Source organism: Phasianus colchicus, chromosome 1 (genome assembly GCF_987193195.1).
Source record: "Phasianus colchicus chromosome 1, bPhaCol1.hap1.1, whole genome shotgun sequence".
In the NCBI taxonomy this organism is placed as follows: domain Eukaryota; kingdom Metazoa; phylum Chordata; class Aves; order Galliformes; family Phasianidae; genus Phasianus; species Phasianus colchicus.
Genome location: NC_143436.1, coordinates 16,140,718 through 16,160,792, shown reverse-complemented (window position 1 = coordinate 16,160,792; position 20,075 = coordinate 16,140,718). Strand labels below are relative to the sequence as shown.

Genomic DNA, 20,075 nt, shown 5'->3' with positions numbered 1-20,075 from the left:
GATGGCTCTATTAAGAACACAGAGCCAGATAAACAACAGTGCCTTGCCTTGCAGGATGTATAACTAAAGGGTGCGATCTGTAGCAGCAAAAGAAGGAACAGCAGAGTAGGCAAAAGTGAGAGATAAACTGCTCTACTTGGAGGCTGAACACAGTAAAACAAAGGGCTGCTAAAGAGCATTTCAAGTAGGTTAATGAAACTATGTCACCAGTACCTGTAATTCATACGGTACTGTATATTTTACAGACCTGTGAGCATCATTAAAGCAAAAAAATAAGTCGTGTTTAAAAGGATATCCTTCACAAAGCAGTGTCTCAATACTTGATTTGACCTCTGCCCCTCAAAACTAAGTACTGTAATGGTATTATAGATGTAACATTAGGAATCATAAAAGTTGATTTGCTATCCCAGAGAAATTAGAATTAGCAGGCTAAATTAATAAAGAAGAAGGAGAAGCACTATTTGAAGCAGGAGTATGTAACACTCTATTGGAAGCTCTGAGTTCACCTCACCTCTCCTTTAACAAGGCTGAAAGTTGTTCAGATTTCAGAAATGAGTTTTCACAGGGGAAAAAGGCAATGCATTTTGCTAGTCCTTCCTAATGGATGAGGAGAAGCTCAGACAAAATCAAGAAGACAAACTTCTCTGTAAATATTTTCTTCTGATTTCTTCCCCACCTCCTCTCATCATTTTTATTAATTTGTGGAGAAAACTGCAGATTGAATTTTTCAAACTTTATGAGCTGCTGGGATCAATTTAGCCTGGAAGCTGATGTTTACCTTTGAAATCAGTGCAACACAACAGGAGCAAATTGAAGAGTTAAGGCTTGGGGCTTAAAAGTCGGTATCTACCCCATACGCTTCATGGCAGATTTACTTCCATATAGCCCAAATGCTCTGCGATGGCTGCAGTGCAATGTGTGCTATCCTAGAGTACCTGCTCTGTTGAGTTTCATGCAAAAGAAGTTCCTTTCATACGCTGCCAGACCCAAGTGTAGTAAATGGGGACCAGCGGGAGGTTCAATTCAAAAGCTCATCTGAGCCAAAATACTGACACAGGAGAACCTATGTCACAAACATCACCTGCAGAGAAGTCACTGAAATTCCATGGGTGACTCAAAATATTGAATTTAAACCTTCAGACAATTTCAAGTTATGAAAGCAGGCAAACATTGTGTATAATGTCTGTTTCATAATTCCCTTTTAAATTCTGTGTAAAACTTCCTGTTATTCTATTTTTATGACCAGCTTAACACGAACGTTTAATGTGCAAGTGTATTTTATGAGTATATAAATAGCTGCTTTTTCAAAACAAAGCTCAAATGTGTAGCTGCAGGTGATTCACTGTGAAGGAAATTCAGAAGCACTTATAATACATAAAAAATATGGTTGTCTGATAAGTGTACACAAAAGAAGGTTCATCCATCTATAAAGGAGCTCTTGAAGACATATCTGTCCTCTTCAAATTGTTGTTTCATGGTTCGAAGTTCCCTTTAGATGCTGAAAAACAAAAGCTCATTCAGATAGGCCAGCAGACCCCAGCATCTCCTTGTAAGCACTGTTTTTACTTCCATGGCTTTTCATCTCCACAGTAATTGTACACATTATGAGTTGGAGTTTCTCAAACGCCTTCTCCATTTCTGCCCTCTAAACCTTTATCATCACATGAAACAGATTGAGAAATAATGAAGTGCCATGTAGTTCGTGCATGATATTATTCTCTTTTATGTATTACTAAAAAAAAAAATTGTTTCTTCTCTACCATAAAGTGCAGTACCTCCAGCTGCTTGATCTAAAAACATTTCAGTCACAAGGAAGTGCTCTTTTGTCTTTACCAACTTGGCAGTGGCTCCTAACAGTTATCCTTTCAGACTTTTCCTACTGAAAAAAAATAGGGGATTATTGCATGTATCTTAAAAATTATTGTGGAAAGCTTTATATGTGTGCACATAAGTATATATATAGAGACAGCAATTATCATGCTTTTTATCCCAGTTTTCTCAGAATTATTCTCCAGTATGCGTAATCAAGTGGTGAAAGAAATGATCAATACCGATTCGAAGAGTAGAGACCTCTCTCAGATAAACATAGAGCAGGAAACTGTGGCAAGACTGAGCAGAACCTAGTGATCATGTAGGGCTGAAGACAGGCTCTGGAGAAGGCAGCTAGCAATTGGCAGCATATTTGTCATGACAGTTTTGTTGTTGCTTATTTGTAGATTACAGTTATCCCATGAAAGAAACGTCTCACTTGTTGGACATTGTCATCTAATCACTCCTGAAGATGGAAAGCTCAGCCAGGAACCAAGGAGACACCAAGGAGTATAAGTATGGGGGATGAAATACTGAACAGCCTTTCTGCTGCAGCCAGGTGTGAGTTTGATAGCACCTTAGAATGCCCCACTCTGTAGCATTCTGTGGGCCTTGCTCTGTCGCCAAACACAGTGATGTAAGGGAGAAGGTTGAATTTCACAGCATTTTTCCATTTCAGAAGGAGCTCCTTCATTCAACAACCAACCCCTGGATTTGCAGCAGTTTGTACAAGGTCAGTGGCACATATAGTTTGAGCACATTCCCATCATCACCCCTACATACGTGTGCTGCCAGCAAAAAAAAGCCCTGAGGGTCTCTTTTCCTCAAAGATGTGCTCACCTCGCCTTCCTTTCACAATCCTCCAAGAAACAGAACCTTCAAAATGAATTAAGCATTCAAAATATATTACACATCTGAACTCACCAAACAGCTGATTATACCAATAGCATTTTAAGATCTTAGTAACTGTGCAAAGGACTCTGAGAGCGCTGACTTGTCACTGAAATTCTAGTGCTCTGAAAAACCTACAAAACACCCCTTTCGTTATTCATAACTGCAAACCAAGAGTGATTGCTGTGATCAGTTGATATGACACAGGCTAAGAATACAGTTTTTAAAAAATCCTAAATTATTGAGCAAACGTATTTCTTTCAGAAAAGCATTCATTTTTCATTTAAAAATCTCTGCTACAAGAAAATTTGCCACAGCTCGTGACAAGCTGTTCCAACAGTTAAAATGTCAGCCCCAGAATTTGTCTGATTTCATTAATAGGCACTGGAGCTCACCTTTGCTAGTTTAAACAGGTTCTGACATCAGATTTTGGGTCCTTGGTGCTCTCATTGGAAGACACATTTTCCAGACCTTCCAAAAATTTTGTGTTTTTTTCTCTGCATCAACTTGTTTTTTTCAGTATGTCCCGTGAATTTCTGGCACTAGAATGTGTTGCAGCAAGGTAAGACCAGTCTAACATGGAAACAAACATTTCTGCCTTCACCTATCTGTATATCTGAGATTGCTCTTCTCATTTTTTTTATTAAAATTTGTATTGGAAACTCATTCCCCAGTAGTCATCCAACAGGACTCCAAATGTTCTCTAATGTGTCTTTGCCCTACCACTGCCCCTAGTGTCATGATCGTAGCAGTCAGTGTGATTATCTCTGTTCTCTTTACGGTTATATAAGGAAGAAGCCTGGAATTAAGTGGATTTTGAAACAGAAATTAAGATTTTCTCTTTACAGAGCTCCTTGAAGTTCAGAAGGACTCAGCTGTTGGTTCTTACAACTAACAAAGGCAAGCTGGAGAAAGAAGCTGGCTGTTGTCAGTTTAAGTTCCAGCCAGAGAAGTTCTCTCTCCACTGAAGATTTATATCTGTAATAAATTTAATCCACCTATACCAACACTTGGGAAATTTCATTTTTAATCTAATCTAATCTATAAAGATGAAACAAAATATTTGGTTGCAGATTCTTGGATCCAGCTCATGTCACTTGTAGCACCTACTCTGTTTTGTTGTTGTTGTTGTTTTTGTCAGACTCTATCCTTCTCTCAAAAACAAAACAGAAGGAAATTGTCAGGATAGGAAAGAACATGAAATACAACCAGAACTTCAAAACAAGAAATGTAGAAGATCCACAATTACATATGCAACTCAGTGCTCAGAAAGGATAAATAGCCTGATAAACACATGCACACACGCACAAGCACAATTTTTCTCTGATGGTCCTAAATCAAATGCCAACCAATGGCTATCTTGCTATATTATAATGAAATAAACATGTGTAATCAGAGTCCTGGGTGAATGGTTTATAGACTGTTGATTTCCTGATGTGTTCACTGATGCTACAAGAAGTGAGAGAACAAGAAAGGAATAAAATCCAGGTTGTAATACAAGCCTGAATAGCACATCGGTGCTGTTAGGAGTATATTTTTCTGCTCTTATTTCATTAGAAAGTATGTGAAATTGCTAGTTTTGTCACTGATTTCACAGAAAGTCAGCAAGCATCAGCTGCCATCACACAGTTATGCTGCAAGGGTTCTCAATGGTGCTTGAGTTACTGCACCAGACTCCTCTCCCAACATCTGCCACCCTTTATCCCCACTGTCAGGCAGATTAGAGGCAAACTCTCCTCAGTAAACACATGTGCACCAAAACAACCCAAAAGCCTGTAATGTTCAGCATCAGCTCTCCCTCTGCACGTCCTGAGCTGACATCCTCAGCCCGGTGTCTTTTTTTGCTTGTAGAGGGAAATATAGGGGCAGAGAGGGGTGCTTCTTTGGTGCAGTCTTTGCAAAGATCATGCTTAAGGGGAGAGTCTGCCTTAGTTTTCCCCATCTCTCCCACACTGTCAAGCTATGTGTGCCAAACAGCACTGAGCTTTCTGATGTGGAGCTGTCTTCAGAGTCTTGAGTCTTCAAAGTTATGCAGCAGGTGCTACTTGAATTATGTTTTACAGTCTTGTGCAAAAAGGATAGTTGCCACATCCATCGCCTCAGATCAGCTTTCAACCCACTGCCCATACTCTGATCTTCCTCAGTCATTTCTCACCATCTTCATCTCTGTCTGTCTGCAGTAACTGATCTCACTGCAGTCAGCAAATGCTCTAAGACGATCCAGGCCTTCAAATTTCACTGCAAGACCTTTTACCCGTCAGACACAGCTGTGTTTATTCTGCAGTGAGCAGGAAATGAGAATTTAATTCTGCATTGTGGCCCTGGATAATCCAGAATAAATGTGTTCGTGTAAAAACACCTGGATGAACTTTGCCATGGAGTTCTGTAGGACCGATAATTGAGACAATTCTCATTCTTATCAAAAGACTTGCACTGACGTTAGTAGATTAGTGAAGAGTTTCCCATTGAAAAGTAATTAGTGGTGAATCCTTTGAGGGGACAGTATGCTGTGGCTGAGAATTTTTAGTGCAGAATTTTGAAAGCCAAATCTGGGTTTTCTGTACTTTCTGCAACATGAGATGGGAGAAGGAAGAGTCACAAACACCTTGAGAAGCTTGGGGAAGTCTAGCCTTCCTGCAATTCTCCGAGAAAAGTTTAACTGCTGGGAAGGGTTGTGCCAGCATCCTACGCTGGATCCCAGCCCATTTGCAAGTTCTTTACTAGGGTAACTGCCGGCTGTTAAAGCTCTTATTGTTGCAAACTGAAACTCAGGTTTCCTTGAATAAATATCAACAAAGGTAAAAATAATGCTATAACTTAGAGCTAAAAGTGTTGGAACAGTGGAGTTTGTGAAGCTCTGACCTAGCCATAGGTGGATCCCCTGCCAGATGTCATTGGAGGTATACCTTGGAGGGGAAGCAACCGTATGTGTGCTAAGATACTCCCACACTGGAAAAAGTCTCCAGAGAGAACCAGATTCTCAAAAGAAATCCCCTAAGTTTTCAACCAATTCTATATGTAATGGCTGGATCCCAAGATGTACCCAAGCAACATTTATAACAGTACAGGAGCATGGATAACGTGCTGAAAGCAAGTGGTCTCTGCAGCTGTAGATTTTGTAGTCTGGGATTATTGCCAGATGTAAACCAGCCAGTAAATGGCAGATTCTATTTTATATCATAAATGGAATTAACAGCAGCTCTGCAGAGACTATGAGCTGGGGGTCCTCATGATCTTGGGAGATTGTTCTCAAGCAAGACAGAAGCAGCTGAGGTACAAAGCAGACCCATGTGCCCCAACCTGAGGAAAGATATGTTTCACAGAGTCATTCTCGGCCTCTCCAAGGACAGGGCTATGTGAGTTAAGCTGGCTGTGCAGCTGCTTGGGTTTTTGTTTGTTTGTAGCAATGCCCATTAATTACTATTAAAAATTGTATTTGATAAATACTGAATTGCAAATAACACACCGGAAAATAGCAGACAAAAGGTGCATCAGCTACATTTTAATGGCCAAATGCTTCTTTACATTAAAATCAAAGGTCAACATCTGAGGGCCAAGGATGTCAGTGTTATCTAAACATTTTAATAAATTGCCAGGTTGAGTTCATGAGTAAGTGGGGCAGAAATCCCCAAAATGAGTTTCTGTGGAAAAAAAAGACAAAAAAAAATAGTGAACAATCTTAGGTTAACTTAATAAAGACCATCAGAAAACAAGAAGAGACACTGGGCTTGGGCCTTCATGATTCCCTCAACCACACCCGATAGGCAAAACTCTGACTGATGGCAGCATCCAATTCAACATCTCTTTTAGAAATTCAGCAACAGCTTAATATCAGTTAGTAGCATGAATTAGATATTAAATTATATATATGATACGTGCCTCTCTCTCTGTTCCATGCTAAATTTGATATATTTTATGCTACCCACATAATTTCCATTTTCACTTCTTCACCAGATTTCATTGTTACGTTTCACAATTCATAATCTCTTAAAATGCATGATAGCCATTTGAACCTCTTAGCTATTTCTTTGCCCTCCCACAAGTTCACGTCAACATGACTCTAAAGAGTCCATGCTTACATCACTTCAAAGAGTGCAATATTTTCATCTTCCCTCAGGAACAGACCTCCACCACTACTTGGCCAGCAGGAAGTCCCCTTCCTGAATTATTTGCCCTGTACTCAAACTCAGAGGCAGATTCAGACAAAAATACTGCTGCTGCATCCAAACCTTAACCAGAAAAGCACTGGGAAGACAGAAAGGCTGCCCCAGCCTGGGTTTCTGCTCTCCAGCAGACAAAACGTGGAAGAAAAATGACAATGTTCCTATACAAAGGGCATTTCATTTTCAGCAGGAGCCTGATTCACAGAACTGCTCCTCTGGCATTGCTGCTGTGGTGACAGGAGAGTTTCTGTGGCTTTCAGGGCACAGTACTACCAGGGGAAAAAAAGATAAACAGTCCTAATAATAGGAGGATTCCATGACATTATAAATGTCAGGGTAGCACTGCATGAACCAGAGAGAAAGTGGCATATTAGTAAGCAAACTGCTTCTATTTATATACAAAAAAAAAACAAAAAAAACACCTATGGCTCAATTATGCACTTAAACAATACTTCTAGGCAAATTTGCTCTCTGTAATGCAAAAGCAATATAGTAGAAGTACTACTTCCTACTATCCCCCTTCAAACAGTACAGTCTTTGTGCTTGTTAGACTATTATGCAGCATGTAATCTCATTAAGCCTGAGAGAAAGTGGCAAATTTGCCATTTAGAATTCATTGTTTTTTTTTTAATTCCAGGAGTTGCAAATTTTCATATCTAAACCCAAGCTGCTAATGCTTTTTGGGTTTGTTTTTTTTTTTGAGAGAGAAATTCTCATATGAGAGGTTTATAGGCAACAGCATTACAATGGCTATACAGGAATGATGGGAGAGGTTTGACTACATCTCTTACAACTGGGAGAAAAATGTATTTAACTAATCTGGGTTACAGTTTAATTTAAATGTACTAAATTTTGTTCAGGTTGGACTTCTGCTCCAGCAGCCTGGCGGCTTTTTTCAGTGGTATTTAAAGTAATCACAAAGTCACAAAGATCACCTTTTGTGCTTTAATCAAATTTTAAACGATACTTCTGTGAGAAGCTTTATACTCTTTCTTAATCACCTTTTTTATGTTCTGCTGTTAGTGAGCAGTTATCATCTGGATCTCTGAGACTGGTGCTTTCGAGCATGTCTCAATGGAGTGTTTTCTTTACCCTGCCACATTTATGTTGCTTTCAGCTTGCTTAGAGGCAGTTTGGCTGTTAAACAATTTCTTCCCTGGAGGTAAGACTGATTACACTTATTTTATGACATTGTCTCTGAAAGTGAGTTTTTTATGATTTTCCATGGCAGAAATTTATTCAGCAATTTTCTTCCTTTACAGATTTCTTCAATAAAATAGATGTTAGAACCAAGTTCATATAATGAGGATCACTCTTCGATTACAGATAAACTTGAATCATTAGGCCTTGAGGCCTAATCATGAGGCTTGTTGCCTCAGCTCTGCATCTTAGAGCGATGAGACAGTAATCAGTGCTACACAGTGTCAGGAGTTCCCTAGACTCAGACCTGAGCACCACATGCATTTCAACTTGAGGGCTGGTGACACATAAGGGACAAGTAACCAGAGACAGGGAATTTTACTCAGTGTTTCTCTTTTTCTCTATTCTTCCATGGTAAAGGAAATTGGAACTGTGTGTTAGAGCTGTCCTGCCCATCCCCTCTGCAGCATTTCCTTGCTGGCACTAAAGAAGCAGCGCAGTACAAAAAAGCCATGCATGCTGACCTGGGATGCTGAGGCTGGACAGGTGATTTTTCACTTTCAGACACTGAAACTGCAGCTGTTGTCTCACTGCTGCAACAACTTCCTTAGAAACTCAAACACATGGCAGAGGTTTGCCTTTCTTTCCTCTGATGGCAGGGGGGTGCTCATTAGAGCCAGCCACTCTGCATTCATTTATGGATGCCAAGTATTTATACAGAAGTATCTCCACCAGCTCTTTTCAGTAACTGATTAATAACTGTGACAGGTTTTCTCATTTTATCAGAATGATGATAATGCCCACAAAACAGGTAACATCTCTCCTCGTTTGTGGAAGTATATCTTCTTTTCATTATTTTTTAGCTTAAAAACATGAGAAGAAGTGTAGCTGTAATAACAAAGATTCAAGTTTCCCATAACGACGTTTTCTGTAGCACCTTTTTTTTCTAAAATTCAGACAGTTGTACTTAAGCTCCGCTTATACTTGAAAATGTAAAAGTTTTTGATGAGAAATACTGCTACTCATCGACTATTCCCACTCCCCTAAGATTTTTCGTAATTCCTCAGCACAGCTCTTACCCCATTCAGCTCATAGGAGAAGGCATCACTACGGACAGCCCTTCCGTTCACAGCAACGGCATGAGGTCTCAGTTTCAGGCCAAGAATGGTGATTTTGTTGTACTTCAGTGAGTCAGCCCCTCGGTAACCATTTTTAAGTATTTCTGTCTTCAGGTGTCCCTTCAAAAAAACCACAGAACATTTTAGGACCATCACATCTCTGGAGGTGACCCTCTTGTGTGCCACTACTGTTGTAGTATCACTTTTGTCAACCAATGTATAGAATGTCTTCCAGTGTAGAGAAAGAAGTCTGAGAACATAAAGGAAAATTTTCACATGGAGGGGTTGTGTGTATCATTGTAAGCTAGCAAGGAAAGAAACAAAATAGCATTTACAGCATTCATTTGGAATCTTCTTGGGCTTGTTTTCCTAGTTGTAATCAATACAAATTTGGTTCTTGTACCCATTTACAGGGTACAGTAGCACATGCAAAACCAAAATCCAGATACAGAGATTCAATTAGTGACCTTGAGATTGATTTAATCAAAATCAGCAACTGCTCTAAATGATTACCATCTTCCACAAGCATCACTTGCTAGATATTTTGCCTCTATTCTATGTCCTACATCTCCATAGTGCCTGCTAGGAATTTTTGATATACATATTCCAGACCTAAGGACGCTGAAGGAATACAGCATGTTCACAGAGCTGTGTTTGTTCTGCTTCTAATTCACTGTGTATCATGTGTTTAGGGGTAAACCAAGAGAATGTACCAAGTCATTAAACAAATTCATTTGGATCACCAGTGACAGTAATTACCCATACAAGAAATGAAGAGGAATTATTGCACTTGTTACATGATTGAAGTTGTTAAGGAAATAAAGATGAACTACACTGCTCAGGAAATCAAGAATCGCTATGCAATCATGACTTTTTAAAAAGATGCCAAGGAGAAGCCCATGATGGAATATTTTGCATAAATTAGCTTGTGTAATTTCAATGGTGCATGGTGAAAGGTTGAGCAGGTCCAGATCTACCCTCCTTCAAGGCCTTGGAGAGACAGAGAGATGGTAATCCAGGAAAACTAGTGACTTTATCCTCCCTAAGCACCTAGCATGATTAAAGCAATTGCCCCGGGTTCAGTTTGGAGCAAGGAACCTTATGGGTAGCACTCAAAACCCTGTAAATGTAGGACACAAGCAAGTCCTGGAGCTGAGGCATAGAAGTATGCAACACACAGCAAGATGCTCACATGTTTCTCATATTTCTGCAATTTGCTATTTGAGGTGGACTTTTTTCTTTATAAACATATAATAAAAAATTGACATTCGAGATTATTGGAATGCAGATAGGGATTTCAGTTTTGGATTTACAACAGAAGTCAAATATGAGCAATGAGAAATGGAAAAGCCAGTGAATCAACAATCTAATTTGCACAGACCAGAATTTAATATAAAACTGGATATTGTTTTTTTTTTTCCTGTAGCCTCCCTGCAATAAATTACTATACACAGACTACAGAAAGCTGAAGTGATCTTTCTTCCTTTTTGCTGCTGAAAAATCCACCCCCTTTTCTTTTTTAAGAGAAAGAAATCAAGAAGAAAATAAACAAAAAATGAAATTTAAATTCTAAACAAGCAGCATTACTTCCCAAAAAATACCTCACATACATACAAGACTTCATAACAAATCCCATTGGCTTACTCCTACTTGTTCTCTCTCCCAGAGGAGACACATTGTAAGAGCAATATCATCGTAAGTATTTACATGATTTTACTTCTCCAAAGATTTTCTGCAGACTACTTAGGTGAAAACTGTGCCACAGCATATGCAAACACTTGGAGTTGTAGATGAGATATAATTTGTATAGATTGCTGAAGTAGGTTAAGATTTTCTTCAATAACTCCCACAACTTGCTGTCATGCACTTAATGAGTTTCCAGTGAGTTCATTTTATAGTACTTTTCTGTGTTGAAGCCCAGGCTGATGGGTTTTTCTATTCAGCTTTCTCAGGACATGCCTGAGAAGCGAACAGCACATGGAAGGCAGTGCTGCCCTGACTCTGAGCTTCACAAAGCATCTACCAGCACCACAGACTGCTGGTAGTTTGCTGAATTACTCCATGGGGTAATCCATGCAACAGAAAATACAAGCTTGGTGTGATCAAAGCTAAAAAATTGATGCCCTCTCCTACCCATAAAATAAAAAGTGCTGGCAGCAGGAAAGCAAGGAAAAGGTCCCCTGTATCCAGAAGATGCAACTCAAGAAAAATATCTGAGCTGAAAAAGCAGATTTTCAAATTCATATCACACCAGGGATGTTAATGGTATGTCACTAGGACAGTCAGTTAGGCAAACACAAAACTGCAGCCTTATGATTGTAGCAGTCTGCAAACGAAAACATGAGGTAGGTTACCAGTTTCAAAGGCTGAGCTATGAGGAAAATGCTATTCAGAGGAAAGTTAAATATCAGTGCCTTACTGCACTGATCAGCAGCTACAAGTATGTAGGTACTGTGTGCACTGATACTTACTGCACTGAATGTATATTTAGCCAAGAAGTAGTTTTCATTTTCAATGGTATCTGTCAAAACATACAACAAGGAGGATTGATATCAAGAAAGAGAAAAAAAACAAGAGCAGTTCACGTTAATTGTAGCAAGTGGCTAATGTCTCACAAGGATTACTTGTGGGTTGTTTAATCTCCTCTATTCTTACTGTCAGGTTTGCTCCCCTTTTGAGCACGGAAGCCATTTCCAATGTCAAAACATCAAAGGGGTTGGAAGGGACCTGTGGAGATCATCGAGTCCAACCCTCTGCTAAAGCAGGTTCCCTACAGGAGGCTGCACAGGTAAGCATCCAGGTGGATTTGAACATCTCCAGAGAAGGAGACCACAACCTCTCTGGGAAGCTTGTTCCAGCACTACATTTCCTTGAGGTAAGGAAGTTTTTCAAGCTCAGGTGGAACTTCCTGGATCCTCCCTTTATGCAATGTGTCTCAGCCTTCCAGAGCATCCTGCTGCCATTCTGTACATTCAGCCCCAGGACAGCACCCCACCTGTGTACAGCAACAGTCAGTGCTTTTGAACTGCTGGGAATGCAGCCAAGGGGAGCCCTGTGTGCAGGCACTGTTTATGGGAGATGAAACTCACCGATGGAATCACCGTCATCCCAGAAGAGGGACCCAGAAGCCTCTCCTTGCTCATCCAGGGCTATAATGAGCCCAAATGGGTTCAGACGGCTGTTGGCAAACACATAGAAGAGACATCAGCACAAGCTTCTGTCCACCGTCCTTTACTCGTTACTTAACAAAAATTTCTTAACAAAATTATCTCTCATTTCAAGGTTACAAAAAGACAGACAAAAAACCTAAAACAGCTCTTGAAATCATGATGAAAACTTACCTTGCCTTGTTTAATTGAAGTGCAAAAATGCCTACCTTTTGAAGTGATGGCTTGGCCAAGTTCCCCTTCTCTCATGGCCTCACATATGACAACTGGGCAGCCTGGGAGGTGGCCGATCACTGAGGCTACCTCCCTGTGAGTTGACCTGAGTTGTACATGGAGCTGCTCCCTCCCCTCCTGCTCCCTTGGCCTCTCAGCATGGATCAGCCCTGAGGCCAGCATGTTAGCATTGGTGTGGGGAAACAATCTTCTTCAGTGGAGATTTGAACATCTCCATCTTGCCCATGAATTTGATAAATTCATCCAAGGACAAGAGGTTTGCATTTTCCCCTTGCATATGTTTCCTGTGGATGGCTGACAGCTGGTCAGTATAGCAGCAAGAGGTGCAAAGCTTCTCCCAGTAAAGCTGTAGAGTTTCAGCTGTGCAAGCAATGACGTGAATCACCTCCAGGGTGACTTTAATCCAACAGAGCAAGGAGTGGAATAAAAATACTGTGCTTATCAGCTGGGAGGTCATCTGGAAGTTGCACATAGCCTCTTTTCCACGTTTTTTTATTGCCTTTTGGCTGGCTGTGGGTCTGACCCACAGTGCTGTTTCTGACAATGGACAAGGATAATGACTTTACCTCTTGGTAGTTGTTGAGGCTGGAGCTTGTTCTGGCAGAATATGGCCTCCACGGATGAACAGAGGGATCTTGTTCAGTGGGGCATAGACAGTAGCATATGTCTTGTGCCAGGTACTTGGTATCTTCTTACCCTAACATAAAAATTGGAGCAGTTAAAAAAAAAAAAAAAACACAAAACTGGGCAATAATGTCATCATATTTTGCTGGAAAAAAGACCAAGGGATATATTTTCATCTCAAATACACAAGTTTGTCTCACATAGAGACAAAAGGAGATTTCAGGAGTGTTATTCCAGTTCCTTTTTTTGAACATGAAAGAGAATTTAGCCCCTGCAGTGATGCATATGCATGAAGACACAACCATCATGAATGAAATCGTCTTTAAAAACGGTATCATTACTCTGTATGCTGTGGAAAGAAAAAAAAAGAAAAACTCATCAAGGCACAAAGCAAAAAGCAAAAGAAGCCTTTGCTTCGTCTTTTTATGCATATGGAAACTATCACATTTCAGTGTAAGGTGAGTGATTCATAATCACTGGGGAATGTAAACTGTAGGTTTTTCTTCTCTTTTAAGGACAATCCTTTCCTATTACATTTGAAGATGGAAACTGTAGGCAACTGGAATTAATCCTCTCCATCATTTCTTTCTGTTTTAATCCATCCAAACCAGGTGTCAGTAGAGTAGGTCACAAGAGGACTTGCCTCCTGTCAATGGTAATTACAGCTTACGGTTATATCCAGCCTTGCTTCTGGTCAAGAACTGTGGTACAGCAAACAGGTGCCAAGTGCTAGGAACTGCACTTTGATAACACATGGTGCATGCCCCACAGGCAGGAGACACTGAGTGCATCACGACGATGTCCCCCTGCCATCCCCAGGGATGAACAGCGGCAAGGAGGACTGAGCAAAATGGTCAACCCCACAGCACCATGGCTTTATGAATGTAGAAAAGGGAAAGAGCTGGATGAACATCCCTCTGAGGACACCAGCCAAATGCTGCAGATACCCAAAGCAACACTAGTTAAAAAATAAGCCTGAATTTCCTTCCAGAACATCTCTGTCCTTCCTGTTCCTCAGACAGCACAGCCCAGGGTAGCTAGCAGCAGCCTTGTGCTCCTGGGTTCAGGTTTCCAAAGCTTCTACCATCAATCTAACTACTGCTAAGCCCAGTGCTGGTATCATCTCATGTATTTCAGCAGAGCACAGCTCAGAACTGAGCCCTTTGGGAACCACAGCACTGGGGTTGGCATTTGAGCGATCAAGCTGTGCAGGACCTGGAGCTACAAGGGCTGGCTTCTTCCATGGAGCAGCTCAGCCTGCACCTCCTGGAAGCATCTTCTGGAGGGAGCCTCATGATGCTCTGTGAATATGCCTTCTGTCAAGAATGATGCATGTGCAAAACCCTGTGCACGAAACTGTTGGCAGCATGTTCTCAGGTTTCTGTCTGTTTTTACACAGGGGAGGATTTGGGTACAATAATTTAAGCATACAGTGAGGGTGAACAGAAAGAAAAGAAATTTTGACAGTGTCATGAATTTCTAGGCTGTTCTTGAAAAGTCGGTTCTCTGAGTCTTTAGAGCTTTGCAAACCAAAAATAGAAAACAAAGCACTACTGAAAGCAGTGCAATTTGTTCTCCCAGCTAGCCTGGTGCCAACTGTTGTGCTCCGGTTTTCTTAAACACAGATGCTGAGATAAAATTACTGCTGAACATTGCTAAAAGTTATTTTGCTGGATTTGTGACATCTTAAGTTCTGTAAAAATGTAGGAAACAGAATTTTAAAAACACTTACTGTGTAGTAGTCAAACCATGTTGCCTCGGGGAAATACACATCCACTGATCTCGCTCCCTGTAATTGTTATAAGATGATTAAAGTCTGTCTCTTTTTACATTTCTGATATTACATTAGCTTTATTATATTTGAGCATGGGTAGATGTACACTCAGTCCTCTAATAACATAAAATCTTAGCTATGAAGGCTGAATTATTATCACAGCAATGGACTGGTGCTGGCTGATCTATAATGCTAAATAGATGACCCTATCCTGTCTAGGGGGTTTTACTGCATTTCTGTGGGATGAGTCAATGTTAGAGGGTTATTTCAGCCTGGAACACAGCTCCATGGCTTGCAGACATAAGACCTGAACAATGCCAGTGGGCCCTGTGGCAGGCTCTGCAGGGCCCACTGCCTGCAGGAGCAGGCAGAGAGAAAGGGCTGCAAGCAGGGTGCACAGATGCTCGCCTTATTAGCAACCGTTTAAAGTTGTAGATAAATTATATTAGAGAACGAACTGCTATTTGCACAACTGCCACACTTTATTTGGCAGCATGAATGGTATCATGTTAATATATAAAATGAAGCCAAAGGCACTTAAAATTAATCACTCTTGGAAAATTCAGAATCAAAGCATATTTCTTTTTTGGGGCACAAGCTGCTCATTCTCACAAACAGACTGACTTTGTTTCTTGAATCAGATGCTTGCTTTACAGAGTTATGGTCCTTCCCTGGAAGGAGATGAACAGTCAAGGAAAAGAGCTGTGAGATGGCCACTGCTCACCATAATAGGGATTGTTTTTCATATCAACCAACAAAAGGATGAAGAAATGGCTGATTTGTTAATGCATGCAAATCTCATATTAGAAATGGCAATTGCTAAACTGGAAGAGTGTCCTGTCCTTTGCCTGCCTCCCACAGCAGCAGTGCTGGATGTTCAAGGGACAGTGTCTCAGCTCTGCAAGCAGTGTGGGGTAGCATACCCTGTCTGCTCATCAACTGACAGCTGATAATATTTGTAAAACACCTTGAAAGATTGAGAGAAATCTCAATAAAGTCAAGATGCTCCTCTCCCCAGATTTACTCAGCATTATTACAACAGCTCTGGATATTCTGGCTGGCAGAGGAGTGTGCGATTGCCATCTGACTCTTAATTGCCTTAGTGAGGCCCTAAGTAACAACCAGTGTGTAAGAACATTCCCCATTTTCATTGTGATGGCTGTGTCCCTATGTCTCAAGGAGCAGAGGGAAAGCCACACATGGTGACCTCTAACAGGAGATGTATCTGTCTTCTCCAGGTGAGTGTGTGCCCTGTTGCAGCCACTGGTGGCTGGTGACACCACGGTGAAGGATCCGCAGGCTGCCTCTGCCCTGTGCCCTGCTTGTGGGCACAAGCCCTGGTGCCACCATATACCCAGCGAGGTGTCATTCCCAAAGCACTGCTTCCCCATAAGGCCACCAGCACCAGGCCTTCTTTTCTGCTGCAGTCCTCCAAAAACATGAAGAACCCCTAATCTAGATTCTCTATCATTTTACGTATCCTTATAACGATCCTTTTTATTTATTTATTTGCAGGAAGCAATCTCTGGCTCATTGCCCTCTTTCTCCCACATTTTTTATCACCTTGCTGGTCTGAGACCCTGTGAAATCTCTAGTCACTAGCTATTAGAAACCTGGGGGAACCTGAAGATGAAGGACTGACAAATGAAGTGCCACAGAGGAGCTGGAATGAAGGAACTAGAGTTGCATTTTAAATTCACAGAGGTGCAAGGGTGATATTAAAAAAATGTGCCAAGCAGTGGCTTGCTTATGTGTTTGATCATCAGCATCAGGTAGGAAGCGTCTCAGATATTCTGGCAGCATACTGATCACAAATTGCTCCAGGATACATCACATGGAGGTGCTTGCCCTGCTCAGCTACACACTGCTGGCACTCCTGTCAGGCTGCACCCTGCTAGCAGCCTCAGCAGGCAAGGAGAGGAGCCCTCCCTTGCTCCAGCTGAGCAGTGGGAGTAAACCCACCTGCAGCTCTGTCCTGGGGTCCAGGTCAGCAGCTACTCCCCAGCCCCAGCGTGTGGCCAGCACAGTCACAGGAAAACGCTGGGTTTTTGAAATCTGGTATATCAGCAGCTGACGTTGTCATCATTTTGTGATGATTGTGTTTGCATGTGGTTCTGGGTAATACCTAGACTGGCACTTGAAATGCTGCAGTTCCCAAACACAGTGGGCAAGAAGTGAAAACGAAACCAGTTTGTTTTAGTACCTCTGTGTTTCTCCCTCACCCAACAATTATTGCTGTGTGTGCCCTTGGAAGGAACTACCAGCACAGATGTAGGAGTGTGAGGGACAGTGTCCAGCCTGTTTACACCTGCCTAGTGCTCAGCAGCAGGGAAATGCTGTGCCCTCACCTGCACCCTCCCACTTCCAGAACCAGGCAGCTCTACATTACTTGGGCTTGTCTTGAAATGCCTTCTGCAAGCTGACAGAGCAAGGAAGAAATGGGTAGATATGAGGAAACATTCCCTGAATGTCATGGAATGCCCTAAGCAGATTTCTTTTATACTTGTGTGATGGCATTTTTAAATTATGCTACTTGCCTCTTGAAGAACAGGAGCAACCATAAATGCAGGTCCCCAAAGGAAGGCAGTATCTATCCCATGAGTCTGCTGATCAGAGGTAAATCTGGTGTCAAAAGAGAGACACACGGTGTTAAATCACATTTTTATCAAACTTGCAACATGTCTCAGTATTACTGTCTGCCACAAGAAATCTGCTTCCTTAATGTTGGAGCAGCACTGAGTCCACTTCCAGGCCTGGTAGGATGGAATGCATGGCTGCAGCTGGCACACTGCACAGGGGAAGGCTGGCTTTGGGCTCGTGGAAGCCACAGACCAGGAAGAGAGAGGAAAGAAGAGGCAGAACACTGTGCTCTAGGACCTAATGCATTTGAAAAAAAACCAGCTTGGATTCTGCCAGGACAAGAACCCAGGGGCACACGCTGACACACAGAAGTGCCACCTGAACACTGGGAAGCACTTGTGTGGCTGAGCGCTGGCACAGCTGCCCAGAGAATGTGGATCTCCTCCTGAGAGGTGCTCAGAAGTCACCTGGACTTCAGATTTCTGAAATGCAATATGTTAGTTTTTCTGTCCTCTCAACTTCTTCTCAGTGTTTTTAATTTCACTGTAATAAAATTAGAATATTGTTTCAATGCATTATGTTGTGAGAGGGGAAAATCTGATCAAGAAATACTGACAGCAGGGAAGCCAATCATTGGGAAGAAGCATCTCACCATCTCACTGAGCATCACTTCCTTTTGCAATTACAGCAACCACAAATTCAGCAAACAAATGAATTCTCCCATTTTGAAAATATAAGCCATTAAGCGCAGCGTGTTTGTGATCTATGAAAGATGCTGCATTCCATCTCCATGCTTCCCATGGTTAGATAGCAGCCTCTCTGCTGTTTTACTTCCCCCCTGGTGGGCTATTAAGCAGAGCTTTCCCCTCCAGGAGCACAGTAATGGATTATTACCCCCAGGTCTTTTTGGACAGCCAATCTGCCAGCATCTCTGGTTCACCAAATGAAATCCTCTGCATGAGGCACTTAAAACATACACAGGAATCTACTGGGATTCTGTTCCTGTTTGTTGTTTGAAATGAACACCTAAATGTTTGAAATGAAATGAAAAATCTGAAATGACCGCATGAAATAGGTATTGCTTGGAGACTCTCTGCCTGGCCAGAGTTGTTTTCATAGTGAGGGCTGTGAACTCATAACAGCTTCACCTGAAGAGCTAGTACAGTTTTCTTAGTTGTCCTCTGTTTGTTACAAGAAACAGAAAGATTTGGTGTAAAATTCCATCATCTGGACCTCAAAAATTCTGTTTCAGTTCTGCCTCTAAAGCCCACATTTCTCCATTTGTTAGCATCTCAGTCACTTTCTTTGCTTGCGCAGACCTAAACCAAGGAGCCTTAATAAGAAATGGTAAGAAATACTTACTAAGTAACAATAGTAATCACTACTAAGTAATGACAGTAAGAAATATTTTTAAGCAATTTCAGGTTCCAGCTACGGCAACATCAGCAAGCGATATGGCCACTGGGATGGGACCTGGATAGTAAAAGTCTGTGCTGATCTCCTGATCTCTGCACTCCCTTCCTGCATTTTAGAGGTTTTACTTCCAGTAAAAATCTCAGTCTGGTACCACAGCTAAATATCAGCTAATGGTGGGAGTACATCTTCTGGCATAGTCTCACTCAACAGGAGTTTCAGCTGGTGCCTCTGAGGCTGTTCTACAATTGAAATAAAAGCAAATTTATAAATTCAGTAATTTAGATGAGCTCAAGTAGAGTACAGATAAAATATATAGGAAATGGGCAGATGGGCAGCCTTAACATCACTGAAGTCATGCAGTATTAGCAGAGATTAGCTAATATAATTCCCAAAGTAAGTTGGTCATTCCCAATATTCACATAAATCTGATTAACCAAACATACTGTTAAAATGAGTCCTTGAAAGAACATAAAACCCCTTGTAAGACAGGAGTCCCCATCAAACTGCTCTTAGATGTTACCCTCTTCAATAATGTAGCAGGCTGAAAAGAGGAAGGATACTGCCTTAAAACCAATCAGTTAGCCATTACACTGAGTAGGCAAAATAGATTTTGTGCATTATCATTCCGTATTAGCATGTTCTGCACTTTAGAGTAATCTCAGTTTAATTTGCAAAAATGCCTTACCCTTTAACCAAAATGTTTTTAACCTAAGGGGAAAAGGAACATTAAACAGACCAGGACATAACCTGCACTGATAAGACTGAACTGTGGCAGAGCTCTGGGCAGTAGCCTTTCACATGCATTATTTGCACTCCTTTTGCTCTCAACTTTGTGTAAAACATTCTGAAAAAGAAAATTTACCAAAGGAAGGTAGAAAACAAATTAAGGGTTCCAAGAGGGAAACTAGACATCACTTTCTTCCAAAAAAAAAAAAGACCAACCTCAGTTCCAAAAACTGAGGTTGCATTTTCCAAGGTTTTTTTCAGCATGTGTTTATTAATCTTCTCTGTGCACCTGCTTCTACACTTGAATGTTTCTATCTCTGTTTTCTATGTGCCATTTGTGGAAACAGATGTAGGTATCACACATAGCATGCAGATGCAAGTGAGAAATTGGAAAGTGCAAATACCATGGATGACTGGAAAATGGAGCCTTTTC

At 41.3% G+C, this 20,075-nt stretch overlaps 1 protein-coding gene across 1 annotated transcript in view; it reads right to left on the bottom strand.

Annotated features, from left to right (window-relative positions):
* Nucleotides 1-6,198: 6,198 nt before the first annotated feature.
* The window catches only part of LOC116235496 (sucrase-isomaltase, intestinal-like), a 50,827-nt gene continuing 36,950 nt past the window's right edge, over nt 6,199-20,075 (bottom strand). The window contains exons 17-23 of the mRNA XM_090134386.1: nt 17,458-17,542; nt 14,879-14,935; nt 13,089-13,219; nt 12,211-12,299; nt 11,593-11,642; nt 9,083-9,241; nt 6,199-6,341 (exon numbers count right to left, since the gene is read on the bottom strand). Of these exons, the coding sequence (XP_089990512.1) occupies nt 6,282-6,341; nt 9,083-9,241; nt 11,593-11,642; nt 12,211-12,299; nt 13,089-13,219; nt 14,879-14,935; nt 17,458-17,542 (631 nt within the window). The 3' untranslated portion in view covers nt 6,199-6,281. The remainder of the gene's footprint in view (nt 6,342-9,082; nt 9,242-11,592; nt 11,643-12,210; nt 12,300-13,088; nt 13,220-14,878; nt 14,936-17,457; nt 17,543-20,075) is intronic.